General features: G+C 52.1%; 1 protein-coding gene and 1 long non-coding RNA gene across 10 annotated transcripts in view; one reads left to right on the top strand and one right to left on the bottom strand.

Annotated features, from left to right (window-relative positions):
* Window positions 1–19,819, top strand: part of CBFA2T3 (CBFA2/RUNX1 partner transcriptional co-repressor 3) — a 111,108-nt gene that overhangs the window by 22,984 nt on the left and 68,305 nt on the right. For 4 of the 9 annotated variants that reach the window (XM_073308220.1, XM_073308219.1, XM_073308215.1 and 1 more), the window contains exons 2-3: window positions 10,784–10,947; window positions 19,706–19,814. The exons of 1 other annotated variant lie outside the window; for it this stretch is intronic. In XM_073308220.1, the coding sequence (XP_073164321.1) occupies window positions 19,721–19,814 (94 nt within the window). In that variant the 5' untranslated portion in view covers window positions 10,784–10,947; window positions 19,706–19,720. Of the gene's footprint in view, window positions 1–10,783; window positions 10,948–15,498; window positions 16,016–19,705; window positions 19,815–19,819 lie in introns of those variants that run through there. 4 more of the 9 variants (XM_073308217.1, XM_073308216.1, XM_073308222.1 and 1 more) reach the window with 4 other exon arrangements.
* On the bottom strand, window positions 8,096–16,302 carry LOC140896423 (uncharacterized). Its single transcript, XR_012154548.1, has 3 exons — window positions 15,988–16,302; window positions 8,565–8,668; window positions 8,096–8,188 (listed from the first exon to the last, which is right to left on the bottom strand). It is a non-coding gene; the product is annotated as an uncharacterized LOC140896423 (long non-coding RNA).

Below are 19,819 nucleotides of genomic sequence, written 5' to 3'. Positions count from 1 at the left end.
GCTTAAACTAGTGTAAATGGTGAGTTCTCTGTAACTTGACATCTTTAACCCATGATCTGAGGACTTCAGTAACTCAGACAGAGGCTAGGGGGCTATTACAGGAGTGGGTGGGTGAAGTTCTGTGGCCTGCGAGGTGCAGAGGGTCAGATTAGATCATCACAGTGGTCCCTGCTGACTTTAGGAAGAATATCTGAGTAAGAATAGACGTTACAATTTTACACCTAACCAGCATTCTGTAAGTGACTTGCCACAAGATGTCAGAACATGTTAGTATTAGAGCTGAGGGGGTCTAATATTTATTTAATTTTCTTTCTTGACAGAGGAATTAGATGCAATGCTTCTGTCAGAGATTTCTAAGTTATTATCTGCAAAAAACCTAGAGTTTTCAGTTGCCAAAGTAGCCCTTGGAATCATGGTTAAAATTGCCTCCCCCCATCTGAAATGGTGTCCCTGTGGACAGGCATGGAATTTGCCCTCCCCGCCATGTGTGGCCCCGTTGGCCTGAGTGGAGCCACCCCCCCCCCAAATATAGAAGTCAAACTACACCTCTGATCACGTCCCAAACCCTCAAGCACAGTGGTGGGGGGACACGAAGGGGTGGGAGAGAGAAGGCTGGCAGTGGAGAAAGTGAGGGGACAGCAGGTATGAAGTTAAATGCCTGGTGCGTCTCTAAGTGGAGGGTGTGGATCCTGGCAATAGAGATCTCTGGTCTGGGAATCAGCACCTGGGTCCCTCTCATTCCTGATGACGTTAAACCTTATGGCTATAATGCGGTGAGGAATGGAGGTTTGTGAAGGTGAGGAGAGTGTGGAACCTCTGGTGGGAGACAGGGTCAGAGCAGGATGGCCTCTGCCCATGGAGGGAGACAGGAAACTCAGGGTTTGTCCTATTTTGTATGCAATAAATAGGGCCATCTTTTCAGAAAAGTGCACATGGATTTGTGCATGCAAAACTGTGTGTGCAGTTTCCACAGTATGCATATGATGAAGTGAGCTGTGGATCACGAAAGCTCATGCTCAAATAAATTGGTTAGTCTCTAAGGTGCCACAAGTCCTCCTTTTCTTTTTGCGAATACAGACTAACAGGGCTGTTACTCTGAAACCTGTGTGTGCACAATTTCTGTGATTGTGCATGGAAGCCTAGTAACTGTGTGCGAGCTAACAGCTGATGTAAAAATAGACAACTTGGGAGTGCAAACACACAAGCACTTTCCAGCCAACTCAGCCCACAATTAGCATTTCCAAAGGGCTGTGGAATCATTAACTGCCCGCGGCGTTGATCACCTGGCTCACCGAAGGCTACACCAGGAAGCAGTGGCAGAGGCGATATTAGACCTCCGATTCCCAGTCCTGTGCTTACCCAGGTAGACTTCTTGGCCTTGGCCTAGGCATCACTGCCTTGTAGGCAAAATTCTCCCTGCTGGGGAAATTGGCTGTGACACACTCTCCAGGTTCCCTCTCTGGGGGTGGAATCCCCTAGCCACGTTGTACGCTGTGTGTTAGTCACGCGTGTCTGATGGGGTCCAGTCCTGCCTGCCTCTCTCTCTCTCTCTGTCTCTCCCCCCCCATGCAATTGCCACTCTGCATTCTTCCCAGACTTCATTGCATCAGCACTCTGCAGACAGGTTTCAGAGTAGCAGCCGGGTTAGTCTGTATCTGCAAATAGAAAAGGAGGAGTTGTGGCACCTTAGAGACTAAAAAATTTATCTCAGCATAAGCTTTCGTGAGCTACTGCTCACTTCATCGGATGCATGCAGTGGAAAATACAGTGGGGAGATTTTATATACACAGAGAACTTGCCACTTTTAGGTCTGTAATCGAGTGACCAGAGAGATTGAAGTGTTCTACTGGTTTTTGAATGTTATAATTCTTGACATCTGATTTGTGTCCATTTATTCTTTTACGTAGAGACTGTCCAGTTTGGCCAATGTACATGGCAGAGGGGCATTGCTGGCACATGATGGCATATATCACATTGGTGGATGTGCAGGTGAACGAGCCTCTGATAGTGTGGCTGATGTTATTAGGCCCTGTGATGGTGTCCCCTGAATAGATACGTGGACACAGTTGGCAACGGGCTTTGTTGCAAGGATAGGTTCCTGGGTTAGTGGTCTGTTGTGTGGTGTGTGGTTGTTGGTGAGTATTTGCTTCAGGTTGGGGGGCTGTCTGTAAGCAAGGACTGGCCTGTCTCCTACGATCTGTGAGAGTGATGGGTCCTGACGCAATTCTTCAACAAAAAAACTTCAAAAAACAGACTCCAAGGAGAGAACTGGAATTAATTTGCAAACTGGACACCATTAAATTAGGCTTGAATAAAGATTGGGAGTGGATGTGTCACTACACAAAGTAAAACTATTTCCCCATGTTTATTTTCCACCCATTCTTGTCAACCGCTGGAAATGGCCCACCTTGATTATCACTACAAAAGGTTTTTTTTTTCTTCTCTCCTGCTGGTAATAGCTCACTTTACCTGATCACTCTCCTTACAGTGTGTATGGTAACACCCATTGTTTCATATTCCCTGCGTATATAAAATCTCCTCACTGTATTTTCCACTGCATGCATCCGATGAAGTGAGCTGTAGCTCACGAAAGCTGATGCTCAAATAAATTGGTTAGTCTCTAAGGTGCCACAAGTCCTCCTTTTCACTCTGCAGACAGCTGCTCGCTGGCTGCTAATAATAACCATCGGCATTTCCTGCAAGACAGGGCAGGGCACCACTTGGACTGGGTGAAACCAGACACCACAGCAGGGTCACAACCATTCCCACCCTCTCTCCTCCAGTGAACATCCATGCAAACATACACACACCCTCTCCTGCAAACAGACCCGGACACCTCTACCCATATACACGCAAGCAGCCACACATGCACCCATAGACACAGGCCCGTGGAGACCTCACATGCCCGTACACCATCTGCAGACACATAGACACATACTTGTAATAAGTGAGCTTGAATTCTGTGATGCTACTTGTGCAACCCACCCCTAGCACCCCACTCCCCAGGGGAGATCAATTTTGAAGGGTCCAGAGCTGCCAGAAGCTTTAGGGGAGAATGCCCTGGCATTGGTATGTCTGGTATTGGGGCACATGCGTTTGCCCAGCCAATCCCCCAAGCTATGCTAGACAGCTAGGGGACTGTCGATCATGGTTTAGCTCAGTGACCCTGCTTCACCCCAGAGAACCCACTCCAGTCACTGCTCCTCCAGCAGCCACTTTCCTCTGCCGGCCACAGGTGTCCAAAAGAAATAATTGTGCCAGGTGTCATCCCTGGGTCACGCACGCACACCAGGCAGCCTGCTGAGTCGCACACGTGCGCCACACATCACGCCTGATTCATGCATGCAGGCCATGTGCTGCATCCGAGTCACCCACATATGTCAGGTGTTGTGCCCTGTTTGCATACACGCGTGCCACATATCACGCCTGCGTTGAACACGCATGTGTCAGATGCCATGTGTGAGTCACATGCATGTGCCAGCTGCAACGCCTGAGTCACGTGTGCTGGGGACCACTTCCAGCGAGGTTTCAGGGTGTCACTTGAATGCATTCTCCCCATCCAGCTCTTGTCTCTCTAGGCTTTTATACCATGCCCTTCACTGACAGCTCCTGAACCTTCCCGGCGGGAGACAGGCTGCCACTGGTTCCCACAGGCCACTGCCCCATGCCCACTTCTTGGGGCAAGGGGTGGGGGGTCAGTGCAGGGAGTGGAATCCACCCAGGAAAGTCCTTGCAGGGCTGACGAGAGGCTAGCTCTGAGGTCAGAGGATCCCCTCCAGTTCCATTCCCTCCTTGTACAGCCACTGCCCCACAAAATGCAGATCCCCAACTGTGTGGAAAGAGACGCCATGGAGCTGTGGGCAAGGGGAAGGGAGGATGCTACTTCTCTCAGTCCCTCTGATAATCGGCCACAAGCACATAAAGGACGTGCTACTGCTGCCAACTGAGGGAGAGCTCCCCTAGCACAAATGACCATGGCCTGTGTTTATGGTACTATAGGCCCAGGGTTCTAGTCCTGGCTCCCCAAGAGCATACAAGGGAATTTGTAAAATCGTAGTGTCCCCAGCACATGGATTTGCTAGGTGCTCAGGCATTCATCCTGGCCAATTCTACAGCTTCCTCTCCCCTCTGTGGGCTAAAACAGAGGTGTAAGCTGGCCTGGCTTTCCCCAGCTGTAACAGTCCTAACCCAGCACACAGAGCTTGACAGATGAGAAGTGCTCGATAGCTGCTTACAACAGTGTGGTTGCATGTCGCTAGCTCGTGCAATAACCCTCAGGGTCACTCATGCAGCCCAGCTGAGAGGTACCATATGCCCAGTCAAAATTAAGGGCAATGCCCCCACGGAGGCCTGGCATGTGGTAGGTCTCATGGGGGCATAAAAAGAGAAGCAGCAGCCTCCAAGTAGGGCTTCCACGGGCAGCAAAATCCATTTCAGACTCATAAAAAAGTCAGGCCAGCAGCTTTGGTATAAACCAACCCCTGCCCCTGCAGGGTCTGAGGAGATGAGCTTAATGGTCCTGCCCGTGGCACTGGTGGGGAAGGGGCAGGGGAAGGAGAGACTGGCTCTTTAAACAAAGAGAGTGCGTGAGTCGGAAATTGACATACCACGTGCACTTAATCCCCAGCGCTCAGTTGTTGCACACTGAGCCATCAATCATGTGTCTGGGTGACTGACAGAAACTCATTAGAGCACTTTCTACCCTGTCTGCCCATTGTCACTTTCCCAGAACCCAGCCCCCCTTCGACTCTCTGGATGGTTTTGGGAAATCAGAGGGGAGCGAGATTGAGAAAGGGGCAGAGTACTGACCAGGCAGCCCAGAGGAAAGGCGCTTTTAGCTGCCTGGCCATGGACTTTCCCAGCCTGCTGTGGCTTGGCCCCCTCCAAGGCCTGCCGGTTGATTTCAGATTTGGTCCAGGAGGGATTGCTAGGCCCTGCACTGGAACTGATCCAGCCGGCCTATCCAACGCTAACACTCGCTTATCTGCTAACCCCTGGCTGCCAGCCTGCCCTAATCTCCTTTCCCACAGTAGTGAAACAAAGCTGCGGAGAATGCAAAAGTGCAAGATTCTCCCTCCCACAACCCCACCCTTTGCCATTGCCAGCTATTTCCAGGGCTGGCTGCAGGCTCCTGAGAACTTGCACGCGTGACCAGCTGGCTGGAGGAGAGGCCAAGTGACTGCTCAGGTGCACATGCCTGGGGAAAGGTGGCAGACTGGGGAGCGGGGCCTCTCTTTAGTCATGGGAAAAGCACAGCGCCAGTTGCCATTCCTTACACCTCTCTCCTGATCTGGAGGGGCTGCTCCTGCAGCCAGCGGGGGAGCTCATTCTCCGAGACACGGTCAGGCAGAGCCCAGTACACCAACTGCGGCGCTGGTAGGTTTGTGATGGGGATGCCTGTCTCCTGGGAACTAGACTGAGACCCGTCAAACTCCGTTGACAAATGTTTGCCATAGTCCTCAGTGGGAGCTGTAGGCCTCTACCTGAAGGCAGGAGGTGGCCCCTCTTTGTGCTGACAGAACCGTGCACATATGTATTTGCACGTGCCTCGTGCACACAGATACGCACTGCAGGAAATCCCATGGCTGCAGCGCAGTGCTGCGCTGCTTGGTTAAATGCCTCGCTGGTTACCTTTGCCCTGAGCTGTAGTGTCATTGTGGGGGTGCGTCCTGCACTATTGCTGGGGGGCTGGATCGTCCCCAACAGGACGCAGAGAGATGGATAAACATGCCGGTAAAAGGGAAACCAACCTTCCCTCTTCTCCAGCTGAGAAGCTAAAAGGGCAGCGTCTTTGTTCCCCCCTGTGAAGGCAAGAGAAAGAAAATAACGGGGTTCCTCAGCTGCACGGGTGTCGAGTCCCTTCACAGGGCCAAAATCTAGATACGCGCGCTGCACTCTTCAAACAATAGCCACAGGGCCCGGTGAGGGAGCCAGTTTGGGGCCAGGAAGGGGTTAATCCAGAGAAGTTTGCTCACTCTAGGGGATGATTTAAACCAGACAGAAAGCTTCTGTCATCCATCACATTAACAGCCAGATCATTGTGTTTTAAAGTGTCTGTAATTGCAGCAATACAGAGACAGAGAGAAAGATAAAGAGCTGGGAAGATGCAAATGCATATGAGGGAAGCGCCATATTCCTCTGGCTTTTCAAATGGGGCAGGGAAGGTGAGAAACCTCCAGAACAGACCGAGGGAGTCCAAGCCTCACACTAACCCCGTCTAGGCAGTTGCACCATTGAAGCTGCTGACACTGGCCCTGCTGTGGCGAGGCAGGACATGGGGAGTGTGGTGGTCAGCCTTGCCCAGAGCGGTGTGATCCCAGCACACCAATGGTAGCCACTGTGTGCAGGGCACGTCTACGTTGCAAAAAAAAAAAAAAAAACCCAACCCCCCCTGCGGCAGTGAGTCTCAGAGAGTCGACGGACTCTGGCTTGGGTTACAGGGTTCAGAATAGCCAGTGCAGACGTTTCTGGAAGCCCCGGCTCAGAAAGCCAAGCGGGAACGTCTCCACTGCAATCTTGAGCCCCGTAGCATGAATTCTCCAGGCCCGAGTCAGTTGACCCAGGCTCTGAGGGGCTGTGCCACCCGCGGGGGTGTTTTGTGCCATGGAGAAATACTCCTACAGGGCTGCTATGCCAGATTCTCTAGTTGTGTGCCGTGCCGCTGTGGTCAGGTCAGTCCCAGGATATTAGAGAGACAAGGTCAGGGAGGTAACATCTTTTATTGGCCCAACTCCTGTTGGTGAGAGAGCGAGAGAGAGAAGCTTTCGAGCTGCACAGGGCTCTTCTTTCTTCAGATCTGGGCAATGTACTCAGAGATTTCCCAGAGCGGAAGAAGAGCTCTGTGTGAGCTCAAAAGCTTGTCTCTCTCCCCAGCAGAAGCTGGTCCAACAAAAGCTATTACTCAAATCCCCGCCCCCACTGCCCCTTTGCATTCTCTAGGGCAGAGGGGGCCTGGTAGCAAAGGAAAGCCCGTGGTCTGTGTCCCTGACAGTCCAGGTGTGTCCTGGTTTGGGGGTGGGAGGCATGAAGGGTCATTGGCAGAGATGAGACCATGTCCTGTTTCATAGGAAAGGACCTTTAGCCCTCAGATTCCACAGGAGCTCTGCTTGGGGCTTCACTTTGGGCCTGTTCTTTTCTCCCTCCCATAAGAGTCTCTCTCTCTCTCTCAGCTGTACCCTTTCTCCACTGCCTCGGGATGTGTTCTCCCCCCCCCGCCCCCGGCCAATCCTCCACGCCCCCGTCACCCCCGGATCGTCCTGCGAGTGGATCCACTACACTTAGCATTCACTTTCCTTTCTCTGCAAGAGCAGCTTGGGCCTCATGGAGAAAAACACTGAACTATTTAGTGACAATCCTGCTGCCCCATTGCCTCTGTCCCAGGCGTATTCTCCTGCCTTCCTTTTTATTAAGGACACCGGTAGGAAAACAGAACCCATGCCGTTCAGCAGCCCACCTGCTCCCACCTCTTCTGCTCACTGTTTGTACAGTCCCAATAGGCTGCTGCAGAGACTAGTCTCATGTCACAAACAGGACTCTGACATTGAATGGGGAAAATACCAAGAGCCAATTTTCTATTCATACAGCCCCACACACCCCTCTCGATCTAGATTTCTAGAACACCCATTACTATGGTCGCTGATGCAAATGTCTCCACTGATGATACAGAGCTAAATAGAACAATGTTATGTATGATCACATCCCAGGGAGAAGAGGGTGATGGAGAAGTTTAGACTGAATTGCCTCTGAACAATGTTTTGCTGAGTGTGCCATGAATGCCTCTTTAAGTGGTAGTTGTTGACCAATTTGTTAATCTCACCCCTTTGGTCCATAACAGTTTGCCTTTCTACAGGAGGTTCCCTCTGAAGATGATAAGCTTAGCCTTGCAATGCCCCTGTGGCATAGGTACCCCAATTCATAGATTGAGAAACTGAGGCACAGAGTGGGGCAGTGACTTGCCTTGAAATCTATGCTAGAGATTCAAGTAGAACCCAGGTGTCCTAACTCTCAGGCCTGGTCTCAACCCCCCTTTGTTATGACCTAGGAACCTGTTTAAAGCCTCAGACAGGACCTCTGAAGAATCTCACCTTCAAAGCACAGGCTGTCCCCACTGGCCTGGTGAGCCACACGTTCTCATGGGGGTGCTCCTCTGCCCTGGGACCCTTGAAAATGGCCTTGCTGATGGAATCACCTGCAAGAAAAATATCTGTGAGTGGGTCACCTGTGCAGTATGCTGTGAAGCAAACTGCCCTCTTAGTCATATGGGCAAACTTCTCCTCTGAAGGCAGCAGGGCAGATCTAGACTCCGAATATCTGGTTCTCTCTGCATGGGCAGGGATTACAGCTACCCAAGCATGGCACTGAAGGTGACATCCCCATTTTGGATCTAGGTGGAGAATTAAATCCTAACGGAGGAGCTTGCTGGCTGGATTTGACCTTGATGGGGAAAATCTCCTTTAATTTTTATTGCAAATACAGCAAACAAACAAGCACCAGGACGCTCTGAAGCAGGAAGCTTTCCAAAATGCCCAGATTTTAAACTCCATCATCTTTACATAAAATATTACCTTTATCTCACAGCCGCCTTCCTACTGATTTCCTCGTTATCCGTGGCTTAGCGCTAAGTGGCACTTCTCTCATCATCTCCTATCTGTCTTGAGCAATAGAACCCCTGGGGGAAACATACCAAGGTATCTGTTGTGTGTGAGACCCATGCAAAAGGAACACGGGGGAAGCATGCTGTGTGCTAGCAGAGGGTTTGTGCAATCAGCCAGGCTGTGCAGCCCCATGTAGAAGCATGCAGGTTGTGAATTATTAACATTCATACGAAGCCCACAGAATAAAACAAGCTAACACAAATGTTTATTTTCACAGTAGTAAATTATGACTTCAATAGACTGAAATTACAGTCCCTGGGCACTGACTAGAAATGAAACAGACCCTGCCACCCAAACTTACACCCGGGGGAAACACGTCATCTTCTCATCAACCAATATGGGTTAGATTTTATTGCTGGCTAGTAAAAAAACCCAACAAACTACAGCATGTCCCAGTTGCCACACAGATTGTGGCTGGAGCAAAGCCGCAGGTGGAGACAAAGCTAGGCTGGTGATAGCGGAGTGGCACCTCCCAAGGGCTTATCCTTGCACTTGACATGACTCATTGTAGCTGGCTGGCTCTGTCAATAACTAGCTGTCTATGCAGCATGATGCATGCGTGTTTGGATAACGATCGATCAGCCGAGCCATTTTCTGGTAGCAGATACGCTCTTGCGGTCTCTCTCATACCGACACAGGGCCACAGAGGAGAGGCCTGATCCGGCAGACTCTTATGTGAATAGACCTTACTGATGCAAACAGCTTAGCTGGGACTCCTCGCAGGGGTAAAGGCTTATATCTCCTGGCCCCAGTGCTGCTGCAGGCTTGGTCAGAGTTCCCATTCTGCAGCTGGACCACAAAACTCTCCTCTGTCCAAAAGTTCCCTGCAGGTTCTCAGGCTGGGAGCCAAACCCTGCTGGCACAATGATCAAAACCCAAACCCAGGTTGGTGCTGGACTTTGGAGCTGCTGTGAAACAAAGGGAAAGAAGAGGGTTATCACGGAAGGAGCTTGTATAAATCAGTAATCTGGGCCCAATTCTGTATGCCTTTCAGACCTCAACTTTCCATCGACCCCACTGGGAGTCTTGGGCCTGCAAACAACGCAGAACGGCCCCTTGTGCAGAGAATATTAGCTCCCAATAGAGAATGTGGCTCATTTTCTGCCCTGGGTAAGAATTCAGTTGGGCTACATGGTGAGTAATTCAGGGCAGGCTCTGCCTCCTCACCCAGCTCTCATGCATACATGTGACTCTCGCTGCAGTCGGCAGAGGCTGTGTACGTACATCCGTGAGCACATTTGGACATAATGGGCCTGAATAATGACCTAGGTGGGGTTGCAGGATCAACCCAATAAGTCTCTTCCCTCTCTGGTTTCTATGATCCGGTGAGGCCCCAATGACAAAATGAAAAAGCTGATTTGACAGCAGCCATCACCTAAACACAAACTAAACCAACCAACCAAATCCTTAACTCCTCCTGGCAGGATGTCCCCGAGGGACGTCCACAGGCACCTGAGTGGGATAGGCTTGTCTCGCACCATCTCAAGGTCATGCCATGGGATGCTCTGCTGGTCTCCAGTGCCATGATAAAGAATTGTTTAAACAGTCTATTTAATTAAACATGCACGCTGCCATCATTTAATTAGAAACTGATTAATCTGCTGTTTGTATCACCCTGATTTGCAAAAGGACCCTGTTTTAGTCAACACAAATGGAAACACTTAATAAGGTAGCTGCTTCTGTTCACCTGTCCGGAGCAAAGTCTGGCTCACAGTGATGCTGTTAACTATTTGACGGGTTGAAATCCGGCTGGGAACGATTTAATCGATGGCCCTTTTGACTAAAGTGTATGGTCAAAGTTAATGTTTCTACTATATACATTATAATTCTTCTGGCAGAGCAAGAGGATCCCCATGTTAGCAGAAATAAATATATGATGGTGGCTGAGGCTGGATCTGAAATGATATCTCCACTGGCAAGTAAACACCGGATAACTCAAGAGTGGCACCATCATGAATAAGTTATCTGTCTCCTCACTTGTGAGGATAAATGTCATATCAGACTTAAGCCATCACCTATACAGCCAGACATTCAGGTCATGCACAGAGTTCCCTATCAACGCTCCCTAGGCTGAACGACGTGGGCTTTGCTTAGCTCTTCAGACAAAAGCTTTCCTTCTGCCTTTTCAGTGCCGACGTGCTGGTAAAATGTCACGTCTCTGCAGGGGAGGAGATGACAACCTTCACTCGCGCCAGGTCCCTCTTTTGGAACGGGTGAAAAGGGATAATTCACCATGCTGGTAGAACAGACCGTTCGGACACAAGGGGCCCCAATCCTGCACACACTTACTCACGTGAGTAGGCCCAGCAAAATCAACGGGACTAGTTCCACGAGAAAGAATTTTCAGCATAAGGCCTTTGCTGACTCCACAATGGAGGCCAAACACAAGAGATGATGGGAGGAGGCCACCTAAACTAGTTTCTAACGCTGCCATTCGGAAGGAAAATATTGCTATCTAGTACTAGACCAGAATGTTTAGGGACATGTGTTCAGGAGGGTGGCGGAGTCTGAATTGTGCAAGGGGAATCCGTGTTCACATAACCTCCACACCCCAAGTATTTGCATGTGCCAGCTGGGTGTCTGTCTATGCAAAGGAGGCTCTGCAGGCACCAAGCCCTGTTTGTGAGTGCACAGGCAGGTGTGCGTGGGTGCATTTTTCCTATGCTCATGTCAGCCTTTGCTTTTTGAAAAATTTGTTTCTTTGGGGCAAACCCTTCTCCATCCTCCTCTGCAGCTGCAGGGGGCCTGCTGGCCAGGAGACAGGGCTTGGAGAGCTGAACCCAGCTTCCTGGACTCCCTGCGAGTGGTCAATGGGGATGCTTCATGCAGGGTAAGGGCGAAGCCCAGAGGGGTTGGGGACCTTGGAATCCGCCACCACGTGAATTCTGCAGTCCTTCCCCCTCGCCTCGGAAGGCAGGACTAGGGCCACACAACTGGCTGCAGTAGCTGCTGGGGAGGGACTCTGTGGCTGCTCTGTGGCTGGTGGAGCTAGAGGAAAAGACACCCCACCCTCCAAGACACAGAGCTCGGAAATTACATCTCCTTTCAAGCTCAGAATTAAAGGCTGTGGGACCAGCCCTGCAGGGTCCCCATGAGCTTAGTGCACTGAAGGGTTGGTGGGCTCGAGCCCTTTGTTTCCAAACACAAGTCACAGTCCATCAAAGCCAGGCCTGAGCCTCTGCCCCCAAACTCTGCAGCCTGAACCCAGCTCTGGGGTTTGAACCCGACAAGCATCTCTCTGGAAAGACCAGGTGGGAGAGGGAATCTCTCTTTTTGGACCAACTTCTGGTGGGGAGAGAGAAGTTAGTCCAGTAGAAGATATTACCCCATCCACCTTGTCTCACTAATGTCCTGAGACCGACCCGGCTGCATATATGCATCTCATTGTCATAGGAACGTTCACCATGGTGAGCCGAGCACAGCACCCACCAGTCTCCTTCTCCGGGGCCCTGGCTTGCACTTAAGCTTTGGTACAGATCAACAGAACCGGTTTGCATCCCGTAGCAAGTAACTCTGATGAGAACCTATCTAGTAACTGTCCAGGCCTTGGGCTGTCTGAATTATGGTGCCCAGGAGCTGTTCAGACTTGGCCATTGCAAGATGAATATCGGCAGGGACACAACAGTGGCAGAAGGCAGTAGCTCGGCCTTTGGTTAGTTCCTGGGGAAGGGGAGAGAGTTATCAACCTCATTGTAATAAGGAATCATTTGGCAGTGAGGAGTCTTGTTCCGGATACCCTGAGGTAACAATTTGACCTAATCGTCTCACATGGTGAAATCACATTGATTACATTTTGCCCCACACCACTCTGCCGGCCAAACACTAGAACTCCTACTGACTGCAGTGGGAACAGGATTAACCCTCAAAGAGGCAACCCAGGCTTAAGCCAAGGGACACACCCAAAAATATCAACAGAAGCTTGTCCAGATGTGGAGCTGGTGTCTCCAGCAATAAATGTGCATGATTCACCTCTTCTGATGTAACTAACTGATAATAAAAAAGGGAAATAAAGTCCAGTCTGTTGCAGAGTGGAGGAAACGTAGATGGAGGTAAAATTGGGTCTAGAATCATAAACTCATAGGATCTCAAGAGGTCACCTAGTCCGGTCCCCTGCACTCATGGCAGGAGTAAGGATTATCTAGACCATCCGTGACAGGTGTTTGTCGAACCTGCTCTTAAAAATCCCCAATGATGGAGACTCCAAAACCTCCCTAGCCAATTTATGCCTGTGCTTAACCACCCTGACAGGGAGTTTTTCCTAATGTCCAACCTAAACCTCCCTTGCCGCAATTTAAGCCCATTGCTTCTTGTCCTGTCCTCAGAGGTTAAGGAGAATAATTCTTCTCCCTCCTCCTTATATACTTGAAAACTGCTCTCATGTCCCCTCCCAGTCTTCTCTTCTCCAGACTAAACAAACCCAGTTTTTTCAATGTTCCCTTATGGGTCATGTTTTCTTGACCTTTATTCATTCTTGTGGCTCTTCTCTGGACTTTCTTCAAATTATCCACATCTTTCCTGAAAAGTGGCGCCCAGAACTGGACACAGTACTGCAGTTGAGGCCTGAGTAGAGCGGAAGAATTACTTCTCTTGTCTTGCTTACAACACTCCTGCTAATACAGCCCAGAAAGATGTTTGCTTTTTTTCTGCAGCAGTGTTACGCTGTTGACTCATATTTCGCTTGTGATCCCCTATGGCCCCCAGATCCCTTTCCGTAGTACTATCAGATGGAAGTAAAATGTCATATGGGAGTAAAATTGGGTCTAAATGAGTGACATTGGAGAGGTGGCACTTCTGTTCTAAGGCTGAATTGGGTCAGAGTGGGAAGCCTGAATGAAAGTCCCATTGTTTTCTTGGGGACAAGTCACGCTGGTCAACATCATTTCTTCATGGCTGCCTTGACAGGTCCTCTCCAGCAGGGGCTGCTGTGTCATGACATGGATCCTGCTAAAGAGGCTTCAGAAAGGAGGTCTTGGGAAATTATTACATTAAAAAACAAAATACAAATAACCCATGCATGTGTCAAATGCTCCACAACAATGCACACAGGCAAGCCACCTGACAAGCCCAACAGTTACACAGGGGGCCTGGCTTATTTCTAATAGAAATAAATGAACAGCTGTTCCTTTTTCTACTGGCCCTTGCACTAAGGGAACAACAACTCTGTAGCAGAACTGGTATGTGGGGAGAATCCTAGAATATCAGGGTCGGAAGGGACCTCAGGAGGTATCTAGTCCAACCCCCTGCTCGAAGCAGGAGGGAAGCTTTCCACTGATTCTCTTCCTGTGCGCTCCCGCGCTATTCAAGCTGCAAGGCGGGGGGCATGTAAAAAGTTTTCTGTGCTGAGAGATTTTGCAGCTGAACCATCTGATCTCTTCTTTTAAAAAGTTTCAGGCCCTGCCCTCTTGTAATCAGGGCAGCAGCAAAAAGGGGTGAGCTGCCTCTTTCAGGAATAAAGTTAGAAGAACTCAAACCAGAGCAAGCCCAGAAGAAGGAAGACTGGAATCACAGAGACCCACAGACAAAGGGACAATATAAAAGAGAGAGAAAGGAAACAGAGAGGTGTGGAGCATGTTAACACACACACAGAGTCCCCTGCACTGGGCCCCTGCAAGATGGCAGGGGCAGCTGATTCTTGCACTCTGTGCATCTGAATGGTGGGTCCGCTTTGCTTCTCCTAGAACGTATTCAATTCGATTTGCATTTTCCACACTGCAACCCCCGGCTCAGCCCTTCCCCAAAGAGGGGGCGAGAGAAAAACCCACCCAGAGGAAACGCAGCAATCGGGCTGTGCGCACAGTGACAGGGGCTGCGAAGCCGGCCGGGATTGCAGCAGTAGCGGAGCGCCCCCTGCAGGGCGAGGCTGAGAGGTGCAGCCAGCCCACCCGGTTCATCAGGCATAGGCGGCCGGGCGCTGCATCAAAGTGAGAAGCCGCGGCGTGTGAGCTCAATCAGACGGGAGGAGAGGCAGGGAGCGGAGCGGCGGGGGCTGCTGGCGATTGGACACCATCAGGAGGAAGCCCTCGCTGAGCCGGCCGACCGCTGCTGGGCTCGCGGCGGGAGGGGGAGGGTGCAGCGCACCGGACCCTGGAGTTAGCCAAGAGCCTGCAAAAAGGGGCTTTGTGAAGAGGGAGCAGCGGAGGCGAGATGCACCGGGAAGTACAAGCCGCTCTGCCTTGCAGGACCCGGGAGCCGGCAGGCTGCTGGGGGCTGGCCAGGCACTAAAGGACCCCGCCGGGGGCTTCCCCTGTGCACACACCGGACCGGCAGCTTTGGCGGGGCTGGAATCGCCTCGCGCCTCCAGGCGCCCCGGGGAAGGAAGGGGGCACGCGTGAAGACCCCCCCCCCCGGCAGCCGGAGCCCCTCGGAGATCGCCGGGGGCTGCCGCCGGGCAAGGCGCATCCGGGCTTGGCAGACCCGCTCCCGCACCCCCAGCCGGCGCTTTCGGGGCACGGAGTTTGCAGAGAGCTGCCCGAAGGGGAGGTGGCGGGCAGAAGGGCACCGAGAGCCGGCTGCGGAGCGCCTGGCGCCGCGGGAGGAGGAGCAGGAGGCGGCGGCTGGGCAGCCTGACAGCTCGCAGAAGTTGTCCGAGGGAGATTGCCCGGCGGAGCCCGCCCCAGATGGCCCTGGGCAGCGGCGAGCGGAGGAGGCGGCGGCGCTAGCAGAGTCCCCCGGGCTGGAGAGAGACGGAGCCGGCGAGCCAAGGGGCTGAACAAGAAGGGCGGAGAAGATCGCCGCAAAGAGCAGCCCCCCCCCGTGCGCCCTGGGGCTCCCTGGCCGTGAGGTCTCCTCTCCCCCTCGCCCCATGGCCCCCCGCCGGAGGGATGAGCCCCGACGGGCGTGAAGGGGCCCGAGAGAAAATGCGAAACCAGGCGAGAGCGGGGGGTCTGCCCGGGCAGCCGGCGGGCCGGAGGTGAAGCGCGCCCCGGGGGGACGGCGGCCGGCGCCGCCACCGCCACGTACCAAAGAACCCGGGCCCCGCGCAGCGCAGCGCCCGGCGCTTCCTTTCCCCTCTCCCGGCTCGGCGGGTGAAGAGCCGCGGGGCCAGCGGCGGCCGGACTGCGCCGGGGCAGCGCGCAGAAGGGGCGCAGAGCCTGAGGACCGCGCTACCCCGGGGAGGAGAGCGCCCGGCGCGGAGCGCAGCGCGCCCGGGAGAGGGGCGCGCCCGGCCCCTCAGGGCGGCTCGGGCAGGTGCCCGGGGCATGGGAACAAGGGCGCAGCCCCCTGCCAGACGCCGCAGCCCGCTTGGATTAACTCCCTTTGGGTTTTGCTAGAGAGCCGAGCCGCGGACCCGCCGCCCCTGGACCCCGGCTGTCTCCCGGGCGTGCGAAATTACCTCACGGCTCCTTCCCGACCTCCGGCCAGTAAGTCCCTCTCCTCCCCACGGGGACCGCGCGCGTGGAAGTGCCCTGGGACTGGCGTGCGGGGGCAGCCCTGGCTGCCAGCCCTCCCCCGGCCGTGGGAGCGCTCCCCGGCGGCTCCCGTGGGTTGTCTTGCCCTCCAGGTGCGGGCTCCTGCAGGAGGGGCTGCGGGGGCAGGGGCGGAGGACGCAGGCTCTTTAAACTTTCCTTCCAGGCAGACACGGTCCAGTCCGGCTGAGCCGCAAATGGGGGCCTTACCCTCCCTTGCAGACAAAGGCAGGGAGCGATCCTTCTAGGGCTGCGTGTGCGGCGGGATCCCGCCCCCGACAGAGCCTTGGGCTCATTAGGCAATTAGGGGAAAGCAGGAAGGCTCTTGCCTGTGTCCCCGTCCCCGCGTGGCGGGTGGGAAGGTGCAGGGCTCAGATCCCGGCTGGCGGATGTCTGTGGCGGCGGGGGATGGAGGGGGATACAGCCGGTGAAGGGGCTGGGAGCTGGCCTTGCTTGCGGACAGACAGAGGCGCTCCACGGACACGCAGCTGGCTTGATTCCCGCTCCAGCTGGCCCGGAGCTCGTGGGCGCCTGTCCCAAACCCATGGGGTTCTCCTCGCCCGGTGCCCCGTGCTCTCTGCCCGGCAGCGGGACACTCAGCGGGAGCTGGTGATTACCTGGCCAGCGTGCGGGGAGAGACGCGCGCGGTACCCGAGGATCTAGCTGGGAATTTAAAACGCAGGCAGGAAAGCTGGGGAGAGCAAGTGTTTCTTCCGTGGAGCCAGGGGGCCGGGGCCCACAAGGAGCCAGGGCCAGTGAGAGAACTTTTTTGGGAGGGGGGGACCCCTGCCAGGCTGCCAAGAGCCAGGTCTGTGCTGCCCAGTGATCTGCACCGTGGTTCCTAGGAGGCTTGCAGTGGGATGCATCATGTATAGCAAAGCTGGGGTGAGATGCCTTTGTCCACAGGACCAAGCTGTGAAGTCAGTGTCCCCACCAAGCACTTGGTTCAGGGCAGTACCTGAGACAGCGTTTAAGGTGGTCATGCCCGGGGGAACCTTTATTACTCCCAGCAGCAGTCAATCTTTATTTTAGGGCAGTGCCCCAAAGCCCCAGGCAGGGCCCACCCCCCTTGTGCCGGGTGCTGTACAAACAGGGCAAAGCCACAACCCCTGGCCTGAAGATCTTACAGTCTAAATTGCCAAGGTTCCTCTGAGCGCCACATGTGGGGACAGACAGCTATCCAGCAGGGCCACCAGACATACAGCGCAGCGGAGAGAGAGAAAGGAGAGAAGCATTTCCCTTTAAATGGAGCTCTTCTGCTCTTTGCTCCGGCTGGGAATGTTACTTCAGGCCTGGGAGCCTGGTGCCCAAATGTGGGGTGCCCAGTTCTAGAAACTGTTCAAGAGCCTGGTTTCCAGAAAGGGGGGGGGGGGCTGCTGGGCACTTTCTGAGAATCAGCTCCCTGGAAGGAGTCCACAGCTCCCTCCCCCCCCCCCCCCATGGAGGTACCTAATATCAGCAGACACTCTGGAAAGTGTCAGTCCGTGACCATTGAAGAACAGTGGCTTCTTTGGGGCCTGATGCTGCAGTCCTCACTCAGGCAAGTCTCCAACTGATGTCTGGAGAAATTGTGCCTGAGGAAGGACTGTAGGGTTTGGTATTGCCCTTTTCTTCTGCCCTGGAACAGAAGCCAGTCCTGGGCTGAGAGCGCAGGTCCATGTTCTCTCCTTAGTGTCCTGTGTGGATGCTTTCCTGAAGCCCTGGGGTGTCTGCAATGAGGGGACTGTGCTGGTGTCTGAATGCTCCATAATCTGACGCGGCCACCAGTTCCACAGGGAGGTGGCCTCGTTTTGTGCCCACCTGCAGCAAATCTCTCCCATTTTTGCTTCACAAATTTTCCCTTTCTGCACGACTGGAAGAAGTCATTTTCCTCCCTGCACGAGTGGCTGCAAGAGCAGTGAGCCAGCTCAGAGGCATAAGAAGCCATCAGCTCCACATCAGACTTTCAGAGTGGCTGATTGATTGATTTAGACTTAGTGGTGAGGAGATGCATAATTCTTCTCAGGAGACTTTCTGAGTCATAAGGAAGAAACCTAGGGCTAATTGAGATACATGTATATACGCCACAAAACAATTTGATGTAGGTTTTAAAACAAGGGCTGCTTAGGAGGAATCCAGCTATCTAAATTTGCCTTAACATGCTTCTGACCATAATAGTAATTAACCAGTGTAAGATTCTGTCCCGTGTTTTCCATTCAGTGCCCCTGTCTTGCAGAATTTCATTAAAGATCTGTCTTCTGGAGTATCCAGTCTTCCTGCTCAGCAGTCTGTCCAGTGTGTCTTAATGGCACATTTGGTTCTGATGCAGCAGTTGTGGCCCAAGGAAAAACAGCAAGTCAAAATATTCCCCCCAATATCCAGGAATCCAAATCACTTTTTAACATGACAAGCCAAGGCCCCATTTCCTTAGTTCAGTCCCACTGGTTTATTGAGGAGGGCTAAGTGCACTGTGCCAAATCATTCAGCATTGCATGTTGTGTCCTTCCCAATCTAAGCTTGCAACCAAGTATATGTGTGTTTTTATTTCAACAATGGATTGTGGTGCTGGATAGCCACTGAAATGATTAGAGATGTGTTAAAGGGATCGCTGTCAGCTTGACAACCAATGCCTGTAAAGATCGTTTCCTTATGTCCTTACATTCTGAAAAGGGAAAGAATTTTATACAGCTAAATTGTCCTTTGCTCTTTTTTACATTTTACTTTACTCTCATCTTGGGCAATGAAAATCAGTGAGGTCAATTTCATTTCTCTTTAGAGTCAGTTTCATCTTTAGGTTCTTGTTATAGTATTTCCCTTTCAAATACTGCAGGGTCATGCCCATTTGAGTAGAAAGAACTCTTTTTGTTGTTGTTTTTTCTGCTTTTTTAAGCTAATGAAACTTTTCTACTGATCTTAGGTTTTCACAAAAAGATTGTTTTTACAACATTTTAATTTCTGGTCAGATGTGAGTTGACGGTGTCCGTTAAGTTGAGCAATGGTCTAGTCTGCCTTTCGTTTAGAAGGAACATCTATGCATGCTCCCTCTGTTATACTCTCCCAGTGCCTGTCCAAGAACAATTCTGCCTTTAATTAAAGGGGAATAATAATCCTTTGTTCTTTTATCCGAGGATCTCAAAGCACTTTGCAAACATTAGTTCTCAAACACCCCCGTGAGGTAGACGTCAATATTTCTGTTTACAATGGAGATGATTAAGAGACAAAGAAGTTCGGTGACTTTTCCAAACCACAGGCAGAACCTAAGGATGGAATAGAAAAGTCCTGATTCCCAGTCCTTTGCTCTAGCCACTAGACCACTCTAACTCCCCCAGCAACAAACTGAAGCAGTGATCTTGGATAGGAAGTGTGTGGAAGTCAGTGCTGCAGCTCTCCGAGTAGTACCAGTTGGAGAGATGTTTTCTGAAACTTGACATGTGGGAATGGAAACTCGGGGTTTTTTAAAAAAAAGTTATACATCATTTTTATGACTTATACTCTATTGGTTTGCTATGCTGGGAAATGACTTATGGGGGGTCAGTTGGGGACGGGTTGAGTTTTACCTCTTGAGACACAAATAAGGAAAGTCCTCTTTGATCTGAAATGTATTTCCCTTCACATAAAAATAGAAGTTAGAGTTTTGCTTTTGTTTTGATTTGTGGGACTTTACAGTGAGCCAGAGAGTCAATGGGAAGGAAAACAAAGATGAATTTTGCTGTACAGAGAAGGGTTTTTCTGTCCACTGCTTCCAGTCAGACTCAGCCCATGTCCCCTCCAGCAGGTAAG

The sequence above is a fragment of the Lepidochelys kempii genome, chromosome 12 (assembly GCF_965140285.1).
Source record: "Lepidochelys kempii isolate rLepKem1 chromosome 12, rLepKem1.hap1, whole genome shotgun sequence".
Lineage (NCBI taxonomy): Eukaryota > Metazoa > Chordata > Testudines > Cheloniidae > Lepidochelys > Lepidochelys kempii.
This window is presented reverse-complemented; position numbering and strand designations above follow the sequence as displayed.